The following is an 18546-nucleotide window of genomic DNA, read 5'->3' as shown; positions in this document are numbered from 1 at the left end:
GTCCTCTGATAACAGGGATGCATGCATGCATGCATGCCAAGATGCAACAACCGCAACGTCGCCGGAGTACCAAGAAATTGACGGGATAACCAACGCCATCAGAGATCAGACCATGATCAATTTGCCAATCATCATTCGATTTAGCGGTGAGCACAATTATTGGATTCAGGAAACCTGATGGCGAAGCTGACGAAGCAGATAACTGAGGAACAACAAATCACTGCCTAGTGGAACTACAAAAGAATCAGATTAGGGCATTTTCAACACACGCTCTCAAACCTTCCACAGACGTCCGGACCAAGCTGTCCAGATGCCGCAAACAATCCAACATTGTTCCGCATTTAATCCAACATTGTTCCGCATTTGTCCGCGGACCAGTTTGGATATGCGTTTTTCATCAAATAATGCTGCCATAGATCTTTTCCAAGACACGAAAACTGCGGAAGCAAGGGGTCTGGCGTGATTTCCTTCCTAATATTCCCGTTTAGATAGAGTAGGTGTTTTACGTGACGTCTGGCTGGGTGTCTGTCAGATATATTTTTCCTAACACTCTACAGGAGAGTGCCTTGCATATCCTAGCCAGTTGATAAAGAAAATTCTTAAATCCATGAGCCAACCCTAGCCACTTGACAAACAAAATTCCCAGATCCATTAGCCCAAGGCCTACTAAAACAAAACTAAAAGAGACGCAACCCGACAAGAACCCCATCGCGTCTGAACGAAAAAGAGGGCAATCCCATCACAACCAAACGGAAATAATCCCACAGAAAACACACAGGGCTGCAGCAGGGAAGGCAAGGATAATGCGGCGAGATGACCGGCCGAAACGAGCCTAATCGCACAGGATGCACGCAACAACTCGACAGCGAGGCGTGGCCCTTTTTTCCGATTTCCACGACGTTAAAGCACCGAAGGAAGCGGACAGCGATCCCACACTGATTAGCCCCCGCGCTTGTCGTCTCCTGCGTTCTTCTCTCTCTCTCTCTCTCTTAATATACTATGGAGGGGAGGTGGGTACCTGCCCACCCTAGATGATAACAATATCCCCGTAGGCTAAGCGGAGCCTAGTTGGTTAGCGTGGAATCCCGAGCGCGCTGAGACGTAAAGCGGAGCGACTTGGGAGGAGCTCCTCCACCCAGCCCAGGCCCAGCAGCATCAAGTGCGTGTAGGGCATCAAAAGCGCCCATGCTGCTAAGAGACATTGACGGATCGGTGCAAAATATCCGACTTGTTTGCCCAGACATTGCTCCGTGTGTTTTGATGTTTCATCTGAAATGGTTGAGCGCACTTCAACTAACTTTAATTATGCCCAAGTATCGTTTTGACTTGGCACGACAAGGATTCGGGCAAAAGCGCAACAGGTAGTGTAAAGTTACAAAATTGCACGTAAAGATGAAGCAGCGCCAGGTTGAGTGTTTTGCATATGTGTGATGAATGGTTCTTGAATATGTCAACTAGCATGACACCAAGGAAGGAAATGTAAACCATGTCATGATACATTTACAACTAGTGTTCTTTTTGTTAAAGACGCATTCGCAGAGGAGCACTATGAAGCTGGGACAATTTCAGAGTCCAATACAATTTTGTCCAGATGCAAGGCTACATCAATTACAGTTTGTCACCTAGATGCATCCATCTCAGCAAATTCTGAGCTCGACAGAGTATACGGACCAGACCAGGTACAAACTCCCAACTGGAAACCAAATGCACGGGAAACAGAAACCCAACAGTGTAACTGTTAACGAATACAAGGAAGGATGTGACTGACTACTCTATTGAACATCAAGTAAAATCTGAAATGTCCAGAGGAGAAGGAAAAAAAAGAAAAGAAGGCAGAGATTACCAATCAGGCAGAATCAGTGCTTTTATGCGCATTTGCGAGACCAATATCACAAATCTTTCTTGTTGACAAGTATGTTCGACGGGTGGGTGGTGGCACAGAAATCAGCACCCCATGACAGCACAGTTATAAACAAAGTTGCCAGAAGGTTTGCTTCCGATCATGTTCCATTGCAAGGGGCCCTCCCTTGGGATCCACGAATGGAGTTCAATCATCCCGCCACCTAGCACTCTTGGTCCACCAATCACCAGGAGCCGCTCTCCACATCCCCGGAATGCAATGCCCCAGCCATTCACAGCTTCTGGGCGCTCTGGTAACTCCCCAAGAGTTGTCCATGTGTTATCGCTTTTATTATACTTCCTTACTAGCTTTCCTGCATATTGAGCCGCATATAGCTCATTCTCAACTACAGCGACAAGGGGAGGAGCACCACTGGCACCATTGAGCCCCTCTGACATGTTCTCTATCAACCTCCAGGTACCCTTCTCTAAATCATACTCTTCTCCGCATGTCAGCACCTCCGTGTTACTGGCCATTCCACCAATAACATAAAACTTGCCATCCATGAAGACTCCAGAACACATTCTCCTACGCTTGTTCATGCTCGCAAGTGTAACCCAACTTTTAGTTTCAGAGTTGTACAGCTCAGCAGAGCTAAGCACACTCCCATGAGAATCCATACCACCAGCTATAATTGCCTTCTCTCCAAAACTAGCCGATCCAAACAAACATCTAGGGGCATTCATTTCAACACCTCTTGACCATGAGTTGGTCAGAATGCTATAGCTAAGAACAATATGTGAAAGAATCTCCTTGCCAAACACCAGAAGTTCAGTGCCCACAGCTAGCGACTCCTTATCTGAGCACATGAAACACTCGTTAGGTGGCATCCTTGGGAGTGTCATCCACCGTCCACGGTATGGGTCATATGCCTCCCACTCCTGCACATTGCAGGAGAAATATACCCAGTGTTCTGCAATCCCTAACCTCCGCCGTTCTCTGTACAAACCACCATCACGGACAAGGGAACGGAAGTTCCGGCTCAGTGATGCTATGGAGCCATAATCAGACCGAGAGCAACGGGCCAGGCAATTGATTGAATTATCTCTACCAATAGAACTTATCAGTGTGCTTGAATCAGAATAGCCCTGATTACTGCCTTGACAGTCTACCGGCACAGCATCATGGCTATCCTCAGACCTAGGCCGCTTTGCCAGCACTGCCGCCACAGCAATTCCATCATGCTCAATAGCCAGGACCCCAGATGGGCGCTTAGTCCTCGTGATCTCGAGGAGGTGGTAAGTCATATAAGCTAATCTGGATTCCTGTTCGCAGGAGCTGGGCAGTGACCTCGAGATCAGGCAAGATTGACCCTCCAACATTCCGGCAGAATCTGCAACAATATTGCAACAGGGAGAACCTATCGACAAGACTCCAGGCCCTCTGCACACATCCTAAATCTGCAACAAATCAAAGTTATGTCAGCAGACATTCTACTCGGATAAGAGTACTATTCTAGATGTGTAAGTTCAGGTTTAACTGAAAGTGGCATCGATGCCTCTCCTACTATCTTTCAGTCAAAAAAAAAAGTAGCAACGATGTATATCAGGAAATTTGCAATTGTGTACAGAAAAACAAACTTGCAAGACAACTCCACAAACATCACTTAGCTCAACCAACGAAAAGAGAACACATGTGAATATATGATTCCAACCCAGCAAAAAAGATTACCAGATTACAAACACGGATGAACATTAGAAGTTTGGCAAAATGGTCCATAGTGATCACAGGATAAGCAAAACAGCAGGGTATAAACAGAAGATTACTGACTACTCATACGAATAACATGACTATAATATCAAACTAAATCCAAATTTAACATCAGATGAGTAAAAACAATCTCAATTATATGATATCAAGCTAAACATGTGAGTACATATTGACCTCAATTATTCAAATCTAAGGCTGCAACCTGCAAGGATGTATCGGTAACATGTCATTGTACCTTGTCATTGGAGGATGGATTTGACCTAAAATCTAACTCAGTCCACCATACTGAAGGATTTTATTTATTTTTATCAAGAAAAGGCTCGAGCTCGTAACCCGCAAATATCTAAAATGGACCCCCTTCAACAGATATAGGCAAATATGTGGAACGGTTCCAGTCTTACACAAAAGAAATATAATTTGAAAACTAGTAAAGCACCGGTCCTCGGAAAATTGGCAAAATCCGAACACAAAAGGCCCCATCTATTCACCCTGAAACCACTCTACGATACCAACAGAGAGAAGGACAAACCAAATCTAGAAAATCATGCTTGGAAATAAATTACATCTGGGCTAACACCCACACGTCATATCTATTTGTGGGCTTGTTGCAGCTGAACGAACCATAAGAAATGGTATTCCAAGTTGGTCCTAATAAGTACGAGTAGATAAACAGATATGCACACCTTGTGGATCATTGGTGAATTCATTTAATAGCGTCTACCAATTTGGTACAGCGGCAAGGAAGCGAGCACATGCAAAATTATCGGTTCGACAGGGATATCCATAGCCTACAAGGGTAGTATTGGGCAGTTAACAAGATCTAGTAGTCGAGCAGCAAAAGCGCGCTGGGTTATTAAAAACTAACGCCAACTGTAAATAGCACTATCGCAAATCTGATCGGTTTTGTCGCCACCGATGTCGTCGATCCACTGAAACCCCGCTTTAGGCAGCACTAACCAATGGCCGCTAATCCGACCGGCCACTCGTCACCGGCCATTACGAGGAACACAAAACCGTGAAGAAACAATCGACGGAGAGGAAAATACAACCACCGTATTTGCGGCAACAAACAGTAACGAACAATAAGGGCTGGGCAGAAAGCCGCAGTACGCCGGCGGCGCCTGGCGGGGAAAGCGGGAATCGCACCTCAGGCCGTGGCCATCGCCGACGCGCTTGGCTGGCCCCCGGCGCCGCCGTGAGTCGCCGACGCGGCGGCAGCGGGCTGGCGGAAGGCGGACGCCGGCGAGAACGGGCGCTGCCCGCACCCGGCCCCTCGGACGGCGGCGGGATCGGGGCGGAGGAGGGGGTTGGATGCGACGGGATTGGCGGCCGCCACAGGTCCACCGGGCGGGGCGGGGCAGGGCAGGCGGGTGGGATGCGGCTGGAGGAGAGGGGGGTGGGGGTTGGGGTAGGGCGGAGAGGGGGAGAAAAAACAGCGATGCGGAGGAGTAGTTATGGGCGAGACGCGGTGCGGGGGCGGGGGCGAGGCGAGGGGCGCCGTTATACGGAACCGAACGGAACGGGACGGGACGGGGGTTGCGGTGCGGTGCGGTGCGTGAGGAGAGGAGGATGGGAGGGGGAGGGGCCGCGACTTTTATATTTACGCGCGGTCGGGGCGGGCCGGGCCGGGCCGGGCCGGCGGCGGGGCGTCTCGTCCCAGCCCCGACCCGGGCTTTCTTCCTCGGCGTCGGCAGGCGCGGATGATTGATTGGGCGACGGACGGACGGACGAGACGTGCGTGCGTCTCACGTGGAAAAGGGCGGGGGGAAACGGAGCCGGATCGGTGGAGCTTTGCAGTTTTTCTATTCTTTCTGTTGGGCGGGCGGCGACGGGCTTGGACGTGGGCCGCGGGTCTCCGTCACGCCAGTCGCCAGGACGCGGTAACCGGAGCGAGCGAGGAGCGCCCCATTCCGTAATAATTACCACCGGCCGAAACCGGAACATTTCGATCGTTTACATTCTTTCTTTTTATGCCGGCCGTGGGCTTATTACGCAGCACGAGCTGAAACCTTGGTTTTCCTCGTCGTCGCCGCCGCCGCTGGCCTGCTGGCTGCTGCGCAGGAGGAAGGACGGCACGCATGGCCAGGATGATACTCAAGGACGCACGCACGCAGGGGGCCTCTGACGGTTGTTGGACGTAGTACCCTGAGCCTGACTGTAGCTGGATCCAGGCCGCCCTTCTTTTCCCTCCATCCCCTCTCTCTCTCTCTTAAAAAAATACGAGTAATTGCTTGTCCTTCTCTTTGGGACTGACGAGGCTCCTGATTGCACAGCCGCGGCTTATTTTAGCGCCCAACGACGTCGCGGTCGTTTTCTGCGCGTAAACTCTGAGCTGTGCCCATTGGAACGGCCCCCTACTTTCTCTCCTTGCTCTCCACTTCACCGCTTCACTTTTCTAAAAATTTATTAGTCTGGACGGCAACGGTTCCGGTCAATTGCTCCACCGATCGGTTCAACGGGCCGGCGGCGTATCTGCGTACGCGCGTAGGCGGACGCCCAACGCCGTGCTGTTTTTCTAATCCAATCATCGGTAGGAAATACGGGTCCAGTCGGCATTTTGTTGGATGCAATCTAATCGGCTCGTTTTTTTTTTTTTTTGAGGATTGAATCGTCTCATTGTTAGGGTATAAATAAGTTGGTAGAACTTTAGGTATTGCCGCCCGTACACGTGCGTACAGAGTAGGGGTACAGCCAGTGTTTTGTTGCCGACCGTCATGTGAAACGACCGAACTGGCACGCACGTACGTGTGCAACCCTGCCAATCCCCTTCTGACCGAATTGCTCGTGGTCGCGCGTTGAAAACGGTAGTAACTGCTAATGGCGTTGATCACTACAAGCGGTCGCACGTGAGAGTAAAATACACACGTAGAAAACGCGGCTACAAGTAGTAACGTAAATGCTTTAGTCACTACAGATGGTGGTATTTGCCGCCTCTTTCGATTTGACAGAAGCCCATACCCGCTTTCAAAAGCGGGTTCGGCGCCTACGTACGTGTGCAGTTTGCATACGCTACGTACTGCCCGGTTGACTGACGCGTCGGACATACGCTACGTGCGAGAGTAGCTGAAAGTGGTCATTTCAGTATTTCACTGGCCTGTCTTGTAACAGTAACGGGACTGGATCAAACCCCTTGCATGCACGTCAAACGTCCATCCCTCGGTAAGCCGGGGCGGCCGGCACGTGTCGCCGTGTCAGGAACTGCAAGCCTTTGCGAGTTGCAACGGCCGGCGTTGTCGTGAAGGAACAGAGCGGTGCACGTCTACCTGGTCTTTTCAGCTACGGTTCAGTCCCTGGTCCAAGCACGTCTCTTTGGACGTAGATCGATCGTCCTCCATCTCCGCTCGCCGCCGGTTCTCCAATCTTTCTGCTCCTTGACAGGGACGCTTCTTCCTTTACTGTGAGTGAAAGCTAACGTCGATGGTTCTTTCCCGCGAGAAGGAAAAGAGAAGACATGGATAATTGGAATATAATTCCGGAGTTTGCAGTGGCAGCCGGTAGTTATAGCAACTCCAACAGTCCGATCTAAATAGACGACGATTTTGACCGTCTTTTATCCGTTTGGATCGATCAGGCGGACACGAACGTTCACTTTCACATTTGGGTCGACGCATGCGTCCAACGCTGACCCGATCCATTTTAACGACGCGAGAAAAAAAATGCATCCATAATTAAAATAAAAACAACATTAATTGAACAGTAAATCCAACCACGAAGGTCGGCAAGAGTCCACGCGTCCATATTTGCATTTAAGAAAATTAAAAACAAACTAAACTATGAGGCGGTGCGCTGCCCTAGACGTTGTCGTTGTCGTCCTCGGGGTCCGTAAGGTCGATGAGCGTCGGCGCAGGGCCGGCCCACATGAACGCCGTGTTCCAGAGGGCGTTCATGTCGGGCGCGGGCTGTGTCGCCGCGGCTTCACGCTGCTCCTCCTCGGCGTCGCGCTCGAGCATCTCGAGGTACTCGCCGTGGCGGCACTCCTCGGCCAGTCGTCGTTCGCGCCAATGTTCGAGGTACGCCGTCTCCTGCACCGGCGTCGTCCTAACCCAGACCGGTGATGCGTTGATCCACTCGCGCACTACTCCCGTCCAGGATTAGCGCCTGATGGGGGTGGCTCCGGCTCCGACTCGGCTTTGACACGGGACGGCAAGGTCACCGATGGCACGACGCAGTCGCCCGCCGTGGAGAGGGCCATGGCCTGCGCCATGGCCGCCTCCTCTTGCTCGGTCGCCGCCGCCCTGCGCCGTTCTTCCTCCTCGCTCTCCTGGTAGACCGTCGGCTTGTTTTTTCTATTATTTTTTGCAAGTGACCATTGAGCTATAGGCACCCCCATATACTCCCTTTGTTTTTAAATATAAGTCATTTTAGCGATTTCAGTATAGGCTACATACATATCCATGTTTTATTTCATAACTAGTCATAATAAAATCTTTAAAAAGACTTACATTTTAAAAATAAAGGAAGTACAATTGATCCAAGTTAGGTGCAGAAGGATCCGGAAAAAAGTGCAGAGAATGGTTTGGCATCGGCGTATCAGCTAAAACAAAAGGCGATAAACATAGGACATTGTCTTAGATCACGTGAGAAAGAACGTAATCATCTAATGCATGAGGTAACCCCCAATATGCAAACGTTACAGTCAATCTAAGCAAAGAGTTATTGGCTTTCTTCTTTTTTATATAATGTTGTATAGTACCGTGGTGACCATGATTTAATCGAACGGAAACATATACTTCCTCCGTTCCTAAATATAAATCTTTTAAACGATTTTACTAGGGACTACATACGGAGTAAAATTGAGTGAATCCATACTCTAAAGTATGTCTATATACATCTGTATGTAGTCATCTAGTGGAATCTCTAAAAATACTTATATTATGAAACGGAGGAAGTAATATGTTTAGGACTGTGATTGATGGAAACACCTTTATAAATTCAGAAAAAGCCAACGAGGAAAGTAGCCGTTCGTGGGTCATTTGGTTTTTGATGCGGACATACTAAAAGATGCACAAAATGATTAATCAACCACCAAAATGAAAATCTCGTCGTCGTGACCTCCACAATTGTTTGTTTGACATCTAATTAAATGAAATATGTCTTGAGCTGGTCCGTTTCCCCGAAAATTTTGATCTGCATGAACACAATTTATTTAGCATGAAAGAATATCAACAGTACTGTTTTCTTTTTCTTTCACATCAAAGACAGCTTGCGGAAGCCCGTGCCGGCCAAACCGGTTGACCGTGTAACCGGAGCAGATAAATACTCGTCTAAAGGACAGTAGGATTTCATATTTTGGTTTCTTTTCTCTTTGACCAACATTATATGATTGGGAGGAGAACAAATTATTATTTTTTGAGGGGAAGAGGAGAACAAGTTAGGTGTGCGTCCATTCTTAATTTGAGTATGTCATTTGTCAATTCTGACTTGTGGAAATTGATAGACAAGAATAATCAGACCCTGATGATTGAGTAATGAAGATCAATTTTAACAAACGAAATTAGTTTTGGTCAAAGGCCGGGTATATTTGAATTTGAACATATGACATGTTAGAAGGCGACGCTTCAGTGAGTGCTTGAAAAATGGAATGCCTTCAAAATGTATGAGTGGCTACGTACGGAATATTGTAGCGGAGCTCACGCATCATTTCCCGGTGTTGCCAGCAAACCCCCCTAATAACATCAGGCGGAGTAACTGTTACGGAGGAGGAGCTAGACCGAAGAAAGCACATGAGATAACGGAGTACCTCTGCCACATGAGATAAATATAATTCCATTAAAATCTATGCACAAGGTCGATCGATAGATCGGCCGATCTACGCCGAATGGCAAAGATTCTGTGCCAGTGTCACACTAGCTTTTATCTTTTGCTTCACGCCTCCTTTCCGTTAGGCAGAGCATCGGATCCGGGCACCCTCTCCGGCGATTCACATTTCAACGTACCACAAATACTCACACGTCGCTACGCTAGCTGCACAGTGCCCGAATTTTAACGCGGCGTGTCAACCCAAACAAGATATATATTCGTTTCCTGAACGTGGAAAACGTGGACGGATTGGATACGACCGATCAGCTTATCATGTTTTTACCACGCGCCTGCTAGATTGGTTGGTTTAAGGAGAGATGAAAAAAATCGGTGGAGTCGATGGAACTCTGCTAGCGGTGCGTCGGGGGATCTGCCATGGTCGAACCATCACGACAGACGGCACATCCCCTTTAATAGTAGAGACTTACTCACTCCGTTCCTAAATATAAGTCTTTTTACATACTTCCTTCGTTCCTAAATATAAGACCTTTTAGATATTGCACTATGAACTACATACGGATGTACATAGACATATTTTAGAATGTAGATTCACTCATTTTGCTTCGTATGTAGTCTCCAGTGTAATTTCTAAAAGGTCTTATATTTCGAAACGGAGGGAGTTTATCACTAGGGACTACATATGGAGGAAAATGAGTGAATCTAAATTCTAAATTATGTCTATATACATCCGTATGTATATTCTAGTAAAAAAATTTAAAAAAACTTATATTTAGGAACGGAGGGAGTACTTGGGAGTTGGGACCTGCGAAGTGCATGGGCAAACCAACACGTACGAACGTACGTACGTACGGGGAAGAAAGAAAGGAAAGGAAGAAAAACAGGAGAGGTTGCACTTGCCCGCAAGCCTCGCCCTCCTGCGCTGGTCTCCCTTGGCCGGCTCGGCGTCACGCTCGCAATGATAGAGCCGGGCGGGGCAGGGAGATTTTAGTTGGGCGGGCGCCCGCAGGTCGGTACGCCATCATCGTTTGGTCCGATCGGAGGTGGATGGATGGATGCTCGTAGATGGATGGATGTGGCAGCTTTGGCGCCCCTTGTGCTCGATTCCATACCCCGCGTGCCTCCAACGCCCGGCGTCTCGGTCCCGATTCCACACGTTTCTATTTGGGCAAAGAGGGGCATATATTTCCATGCTCGCATGCTCTATCTTGTACTCGTACGTGCGCGCGACGGTGACGTGCCGTTGGACGTGCGTCGTGCGATATGATATCCATGCATCCCAACTAATCAGCGTTCGGGATTAGTAGATAGGCTCACGGGCTCGGCCTGTCTCGGCCCGGACTTTCTGTTTCAGCGCCCATATCCTGGCACTAGGACCCTGTTCGTGTTCGGTATCCCGCCGCTTCCCAACTCTGTTCTCGAAGCTGATGAGCTGCGGTTGGAAAAGACCGAGCTGCAAATTTTGAGCTTTACGGATTCTAGGGGTTGAAAGATTACCGAACAGGATCTAGGTGTATATAGGCCAATCGTAAACTATTTTTTAGCGCATTATCATCGAAGTCGTTTACATACAATCATCCTTATGAATGCATGCATGACACTCTATCTTTATGAGCATTTTTGAGATACCGAGCTAACACATCATCTTGAAGTTGATGTAGTCGTCGAGGACGTCTTTATAGTCAACGAGAACGCCCCCTTCCACTAAACGCACATTACCAGAAGGCGTGGAATAAATTCAGAAAAGTACGAGCACTAATGTCATGTCTCAGATGTGAACTCTAATGGGTAAGAGATACTATTGTCCACCTAACAATTCAAGTATAGTTTGGTTCGCACTATGTTGTTATAATACTACTTGTGTAAACAGTGGCGGAGCCAGAACTTTTGTGAAGCCGCAAATTTGAGTCTAAAGTTTCTCGTCTCAAAATTAATACATAACATAGAAAATAGCCCTGAACTTCTGAACCAAAAATCCGCATAAATAATGAAGTTGAATTATAAATATGTTTTCTCATGGAAATGTATTTTCAAAGTAAACTAATATATACTTCCTACGTTCCCAAATACAAGTTTATTTAGAGATTTCACTATGGACTCCATACAGTGAATATACACTATGAATTATGTTTATATACACCCATATGTAGTTCATAGTGAAATCTTTAAAAAGACTTATAATAAGAAACACATGGAGTAACATATCAATATTTAGTATCATAGAACAAATAAAGTTGATAGACTAGAACCAATCCATGTTTAGAACCAAACTCAGCATGTTGCTAGCAAAAGTATGCTTGTCCAAATTAACCTCCAAACGTCCACAAAGACTCTACAATATAAAAACAAATTTATAATTCACATAAATTAAGTGGTGTGAGTTTTTAATGTGTTCATAATAAAGAGCTTGAGAAATCAAAGATGGTAAATAGAACATACAAATAGTATGATAGAGAAAATTAGGAAGCAAATGTCCTTATTGAGATTGTGGTAAACATTAGTGCTTGCTCTACCAACCAAATATCCTCATCTATAAAACTAAGTAATTTGAAATTTAAAGTAACATTTAACTATCTAGAACATATCCATAAACAAAAGACTAGGCTTATGAGGTCGTGATCATCCTCAATGGTCAATTCCCCACCGCCTAACCTTAAAATTGAAGCCCTAGATCTATCAATCTTCAAACCAATTCGCAATGTCATCTAATCATCAACAAAGGGGCGAGACAACGAGTAGTCGAGGATATAAGCCATTCTCGTCGATGGATTTAATCTGCCCAACACCGGCCACGTGCCCAGGCCAGCCTCCGCTTGCCGCCACTTTGTCTCACGATACGTGAGAAACAAAATACTAGAGTGCCGGACAGGGGTTGCATTGCTCATGTTCCTCTAAAGCACCTCCTACATCCGTTTGATCGTCAGCTAATTCTAATTCTGAATGAAGAAAGTAGTTATTTTCAAAGAAGGGAAGTTAGAGAATCTACAACCGAAGTTAGCAAATATGACCGCCCTAAACGCCCGTGGATGCGTCCGGTTGGTGACTGGGCTTGTCCGTTTTGAGCCACTATCTTTTCGTCCGTGCAACGACACTTTTTTTTTCTCATATGTCCGATCACTTGCACGTTATTGATGAAGAAAAAGAGAGAGAAAGAAAAAATGAATAAGAGAGAGAAAATGTAGTATGTGGTGGGGGCGCGTTCTATGTGGCAGACTGACTGGACGCGTCCGCGAGCTCTTCTATTCCCCTACATTTGAAATGGATATGAGGAATGCCGATCAATCCAAACGATTAGGAAGGAAGTGAGGGAGGGGTCCAATTGGTTTTTTTTTTTTTTTTGACCAAACACTGACCGAGAGGACGTTTGGAATGTTTGAGAAGAATATAGGAGATCCGGTTGTAGACAGATGCTCTTACCTCCCATGACTGATGAACACTTATGGTTGGTAGGTCCATTTAATTAGTTCATTAGTTACTAGACTAGAATATGTGTCAGCTCGTTGAATCGTTCTCCTCCACGCTGCCAGAACTTGGTAATCAAACTGAGCTAGAGTTATAACACAATCCGTACTTCTGGAGCTTAATTCACACACAGGCCGGAGATGAGGTCATGAGATGATCAGCATGCTAAATGCAAACAATGAAAACGTCCTTTATCAATCAAAAAGAAAATGAAAAAACATGAGACCAGACAAATCAACTCAGAAGAAGGCTCTCCGGCCCGGTCCATGAGCGAAGCCTACCTGTAGCAGCATGTCATCGTCGATCCAATCACCTTCCTTAACCTTTCGACCGTTCTTGCAGGCACGTACGATAGTTACAGTTAATTTCCCGTCGAAATCAGCGTGAGGTGGCCGCAATAATGCGGCGGGCAATGAGAACGTACTAACGTAACACCAACCAGTCAGGCGTGTGGGCCGGCCCGGCAGCTCCCTTTTCTTTCTCGCTCGGTCATGCAACATGGAGCTGCCCTGCATGCTGTACGTGACAACGCTGACAGAGATGGATGTGTGTCTGTGCGTGTGTGTGTGTGTGGAGGCAATCATGTATAGTGATGGCAAAATGCCCGCCCAGTAATCATTTCTGCATGCATGCGATGCGTTCCATCGTTCGGCCGGCCAAAAACACCTTTTTTTGTTGTTGTTCCTGTTGTTGTAATTGATCATGCGATCGATGCCCTCGCAGGCGCCAACTGAACTCAAATAGGCAGGCCAGTTACGTGTACTGCCGGTAGTACATGTCACACAGCACAGAGGGAAAAAGGTAGGAGAAGGAGATGGACGAAAAAGGCGCGATCTAGTTGCTGATTCATGTAGAGCACTGGTTGGTTACCAAGTGGTTCGACACTGGTGGTTTCAGTGGCTTGGGCTACCAGAAGCCGGGCCACACGTGTAAAGACTAAAGGGAAGCAGCACAAGGGAAGGCAGTAGCCTGTCTATTGTGGGCGTCGCCTCAGTGCTGGGGTTTGTGGAGCGTTAACTGCCCCCGGTCCCTTTCTTATCCTTTCCGACCCTAGCAAGGGAAAGAAAAGCGAGATGGATGCAGAGACAGAGAGGGAGACGACGGAGGAGACGTTAACCTCCATTAATCATGGCGACTGGCGACGGCCTCTGCCCTAGTGGCCCAGTTGCATGCATGCATGGGCTTAGCAGCACGGCTCCAAACCAAATCCGACGCGGGCGCACACGGATGGATGAATGTATGAATCGATCGGGATAAAGAACGGGGGAAAGGAACGGGCCGGTATTTTTGTTGCGCGAGTGCAGCGGGCATCGCTCGCTGTCAGGAAAAGGGGCTTCTCCGGCGGTGCAGATATTGGAAGCGGCGACGGTGAAGTGGGCCTTCGCCTTGTACTCACGCACGCACGCACGTACGTAGGAGTACGTCCTAGTTGCTTGCTTGCTTGCTTGCTTTGCTTGCTTAAAGGGCAAACCGACCGAATGACCAATGGCGAAGCAGCTTTCGGTTTACTGCACCGTCTTGGCATCATGGCATGGGACGCTTCCCCACTGTTGGATGATGGTGAAATCATTGTACGTCGAGTAACAGCAAGCGGGAGGGCGCATATCGCCCCACAGTAAATCGTTGTTGTTGTTGTTGCTGCTGCTGCCTATATGCATATGAACGAAAGCAAAGAAAAAAGAGAAGGGGAGAATTTGCCGTGTTCGCGCAGCCAGGTCCGTCCCTGTTGCTTTTCCGTACGGGATTACTGTGCGTGTCTCAGGCGGGTGATTGGCCCGATTGGTGATGGGCGAAAGTACCAGCACGGCAGCACCCGTCCCTGTCCACCGAGTTGGGGGAGGTTGGCTGGCGTGGAGCCCCGTCGTCTCCCCCAACTTGGAAGTTGGGTCTACCACCCCACCCCACCCGACCTCTTCCAGAATCGCATCGCAAACGAGCCCTCATGTGCCGGAGGAGGAGGGCGAGACGGCAAGCCAAGCCAAGCCGCGTCGGGACTAGTCGTCGTCCCGGCGCCGTCATGCTGCTCTCGCCGCTCACGCAAACGACGGACGGACCGAGGTGGACGTCCGCGTCCTGGCCGGCCCGGCCGTCCCCGTTCCCCGCCGTTGAACGACCGGTGCGGTTGCCGTATCGGGAAAAGGGGCCTGGGTTGGGAGGTTGGCGGGCGGGGCGGCGTCTGCACTCTGCACTGCACGGTGCGCGGCGAGGCCACGTACGTGCCGCGGGTGGGTTTTGTCGTGCGCGCAGCGCATGCAATGCGTCTCAGGCCGTGCGTGCTGTGATGGGCTGACGGCGATGGTTCGGCGGTGCGCGTTGCGTGCTCGCCTCTGGTCTTTCTGGCTGGCTGGCTGGCTACTGCGTGTCGTATTTGGGTACGACTGTGGGATGAGCGCGCGTGGGTGGTGGATGCGCGCACCGTAGGTCGCCTCGCCTCTTGGGGGGCTACCTACGCAAGGCTAGGTGTTCGCACTTGACCAAACGGGCGCTCGCTGACCGGTTCTCATCTGCGGTGACGCTCCTTTGGTGGTTGAATTGGTCCTACTCATACACTACAGCCTAGTGAAGTTTGTTTGGGTTCTCTTCCCCCCCTACTGGGTTGAAAATGGGCTTTAAAACGGTTGGACCTGAGCCCGACCCAACCAGAACCCGCAGCTCGTAGAAGCCTGGATTTCTACGTTTTCTGGTAAAGGAGGGTATTGCAAGTTATTTCCACCCATTACAAAAGTAAGTCCTTTTCACAAGGCTGTATATTCCCTAAAAAAAGTCATTTTTTCCTTCTTTAAAAAAAATATTGGCTACGTTCTATAAAACAACAACTTCCCAGATAAACATCAATTTTAATGGATTAATTATTCGCATCACACACTTAGAGTTTAAGTTTCGGAAGCGAAGAATATATTGTCGACCATCTGATCCACCTGATCATAGGTTTAGAGTAGATCAAAATAAACGGTAATGTTATTCAACGAATGTTCGTCGGGGTTGTATGAAAACATGAAAGTTTTCTGCAGCAATTTGTGTGTTGGGATCATGACAATTCGGTGAAACGAACACGACTATTTCTTATGCAAAACCGTTTGTTTGCCTGAAGTTTCCATGTGTTTGTGAAGAACTTGGCATGCACTTTTGAAGAATTTGCCATAGAAAACTCTTCCAATTGCCATGCCCTACAGAGAACGTTTGCTGGCTATTGGGGTCCAAATAAATTGGGATCATGCACTGACCATTTTTTATTTCAGCTTCGACGATTTGAATGCGGGAAGATGAATGATATATGTTGACGTAGTGGCTATCCAATGATAATGTAAGATATATTAATTTAGAATATCTTGCATATGTGTATTTTCTTTATCTATAGTGTCATCCCATCTATAATATCAACAAATATGGTTTCCTTCATCGCCCACATTCAGTGAGATACAAATGCTACCTCACCCTTCGGTCGTTTCTGCCACCAACCCTATTCTCTCCCTATGCATCCCCACAATCTGTGATAACTTATATTTATCAAGGAAATTTATGTGTCGGTAGCTGCATGTACTATAATGATGCTATAATATCAATGGTGGTGCTTCATTTTTTAGATGATAAAAGATACTCCCTCTATACCAAAATACTTTTAGTTGGGGAGAACTAGAGACTAGTTCTTCCCAACTACACGTATTTAGGTACGGAGGAAGTACTACAGCTGCATGCGGGTTTTCTTCCTTTTCTATTTTCCCCTGATTTCGTTTTTTCCTGCATCGACTTCCCATCTTTTGCAACACATAAATTGTTCATTTTTCTGAACATTAGAAACATTTTTCTAATATATGTTTAACATTTTAAAAATACAAGATCAACATCTTTTCCAATAACAATTTTTAAATACATGATCAACGTAATTTTAAATATATGTTATGATGTCTACTTTTTTAGAACACATTGTTAACTTCTCCTATACATCTAACCGTTTATATATACGTTTAACATTTCCTAAATAGATGATTAAGACTTTTTAAACCACATGCTTTCAACATTTTTTGAATACGCCCCGCAAAAAAGCATTTTCTTGAATACATAGTAAATATTTATTATTGATACAAAATATTTTTTGATAATACACACACATTATTTTACATTGTTTTTTGTCATGAACATATTTTGAAACCTGTGATTTTTTTAAGATGTAATGTATATATTTTTGAACTGTATGAAACATTTTTTTTGTTTCAAAAATATATTTTTGCAAACTTCCTAAACATTTCTAGAAATGATAGGTACATTTTTCTGAAATGTGTGAACATTTTGAAATGACATTAGAAAAATATTTATACTGCATTAAATTTGTTCAAATTCACTAATTTGATTCTTTTTAATTACATAAAGTTTTGTAATATATTTATGTAGAGTTTTTTGAAACATAAACTAAAGTAAAAATAATAATGAACAAATATACAAGAAGAACCAAAATCACTAATTAATGAGTACTCCTTTCAAAGGTCGGTCTCACCTTTTAGGTTGTGACAACTAGCACACTGCATGTGTATCACTTACCGTAACTGAAGTTTTTTATTTAAATCTATTTATTCAAAAGATTTTATCTATTTAACCGTGCGTCCAAATATCAAACCGTCTTTATCATTGAATTCCTCACGTCGAGATCTTTCAAACTGGACCCCATGTTCATAGGTTTTGGCAAACTTTTTCCACGAAAATAACCGAACGAAAAACCATGTGTCTCACGGAAAAAATGTGTTTTTTTGTTTTCGAGAAGCTTGGCCGTGCCTCTCGCGGAAGCAAAACCGTGTCTCTCGTGGAAAAAGAAAAAGAAAACGTGTTTTTAGCCGTTTCCGAGAGGCACCGTGCCTCTCGCGGAAGAAAAAATGGGCCTCTCGGAAACAGAAAAAATGCATTTATTTTCATTTCCGAGAGGCACGGTCCGTGCCTTTCAAACAAAAAGAAAAAAGGAAGCAAACTCACGCCTCTCGCAAAAGTAAGGTTGTGTAAGGATGGAAATTTTACCCACGGGTACGGGTATCCGCATGGACAAGATATGGGCACACTTTTATACTCGTGGATAATATCCATACCTTACGAGTTAAGTCGTGGGTAGGGTACGGGTTTAGCCTTGCACCCGTGGGTACACCCATATCCTACCCATTTATGAATTAATTTTAAATTATCGATAATTAATCAATAAATTTTTATGTGACTCGTCTACTCCTACTGGATTATGAGTATGTTGTAATTTCTAAATTTCGATAGTGATCATGTACTCATTTACCTGATATTGAGCTGAGATAATTCATTTATGTTCCAAATTTGGTATTAGTGAATGTAAAATTGTGAACAACTTGCGTACCATTCATTCTACCCGCCGGGTACCTAATGGGTATGGATAATCGTCGGGTATGGGTATGGGTAAAGTTTTATACCCGTGGGTGGGTATGGGTAGAGTTTTTTACCCATCGACTATACATGTATGGATATGGTATTACTCTAGCCTGTCCATAACCTACCCATTGTCATCCTTAAGGTTGTACCTTCCGCGGAAACAAATTTATGCCTATCACAAAAGCAAAACCATGCTTCTCGAAGAAGAAAAAGAACATTTGTTCGCGCATTTTTTTTTGAGTTTTTCGTCCAAAAGCTAAAAAGACCGGCGATAAACCGAAAAACTAAAAAACCCCGAAAAAATCCCATGTAAAAAGACGAAAATTCATTAAAAAGATAAT

General features: G+C 46.2%; 2 protein-coding genes across 2 annotated transcripts; both read right to left on the bottom strand.

Moving 5' to 3' along the window:
• Positions 1-1563: 1563 nt before the first annotated feature.
• On the bottom strand, positions 1564-5156 carry LOC123401423 (F-box/kelch-repeat protein At1g74510-like). The gene is made up of 2 exons (XM_045095221.1): positions 4757-5156; positions 1564-3300 (listed from the first exon to the last, which is right to left on the bottom strand). Exon 2 carries the CDS (start codon positions 3220-3222, stop codon positions 1945-1947), a length of 1278 nt encoding a protein of 425 aa, XP_044951156.1. The 5' UTR covers positions 3223-3300; positions 4757-5156; the 3' UTR covers positions 1564-1944.
• Positions 5157-14322: 9166 nt separating this feature from the next.
• Positions 14323-15018, bottom strand: LOC123401591. Its single transcript, XM_045095417.1, has one exon. It carries the CDS (start codon positions 14846-14848, stop codon positions 14588-14590), a length of 261 nt encoding a protein of 86 aa, XP_044951352.1. The 5' UTR covers positions 14849-15018; the 3' UTR covers positions 14323-14587.
• Positions 15019-18546: the final 3528 nt, after the last annotated feature.

This window comes from Hordeum vulgare, chromosome 6H, assembly GCF_904849725.1.
Source record: "Hordeum vulgare subsp. vulgare chromosome 6H, MorexV3_pseudomolecules_assembly, whole genome shotgun sequence".
Lineage (NCBI taxonomy): Eukaryota > Viridiplantae > Streptophyta > Magnoliopsida > Poales > Poaceae > Hordeum > Hordeum vulgare.
Note: the sequence above shows the minus strand (reverse complement) of the source record. Positions and strands in the feature narration are given on the sequence as shown.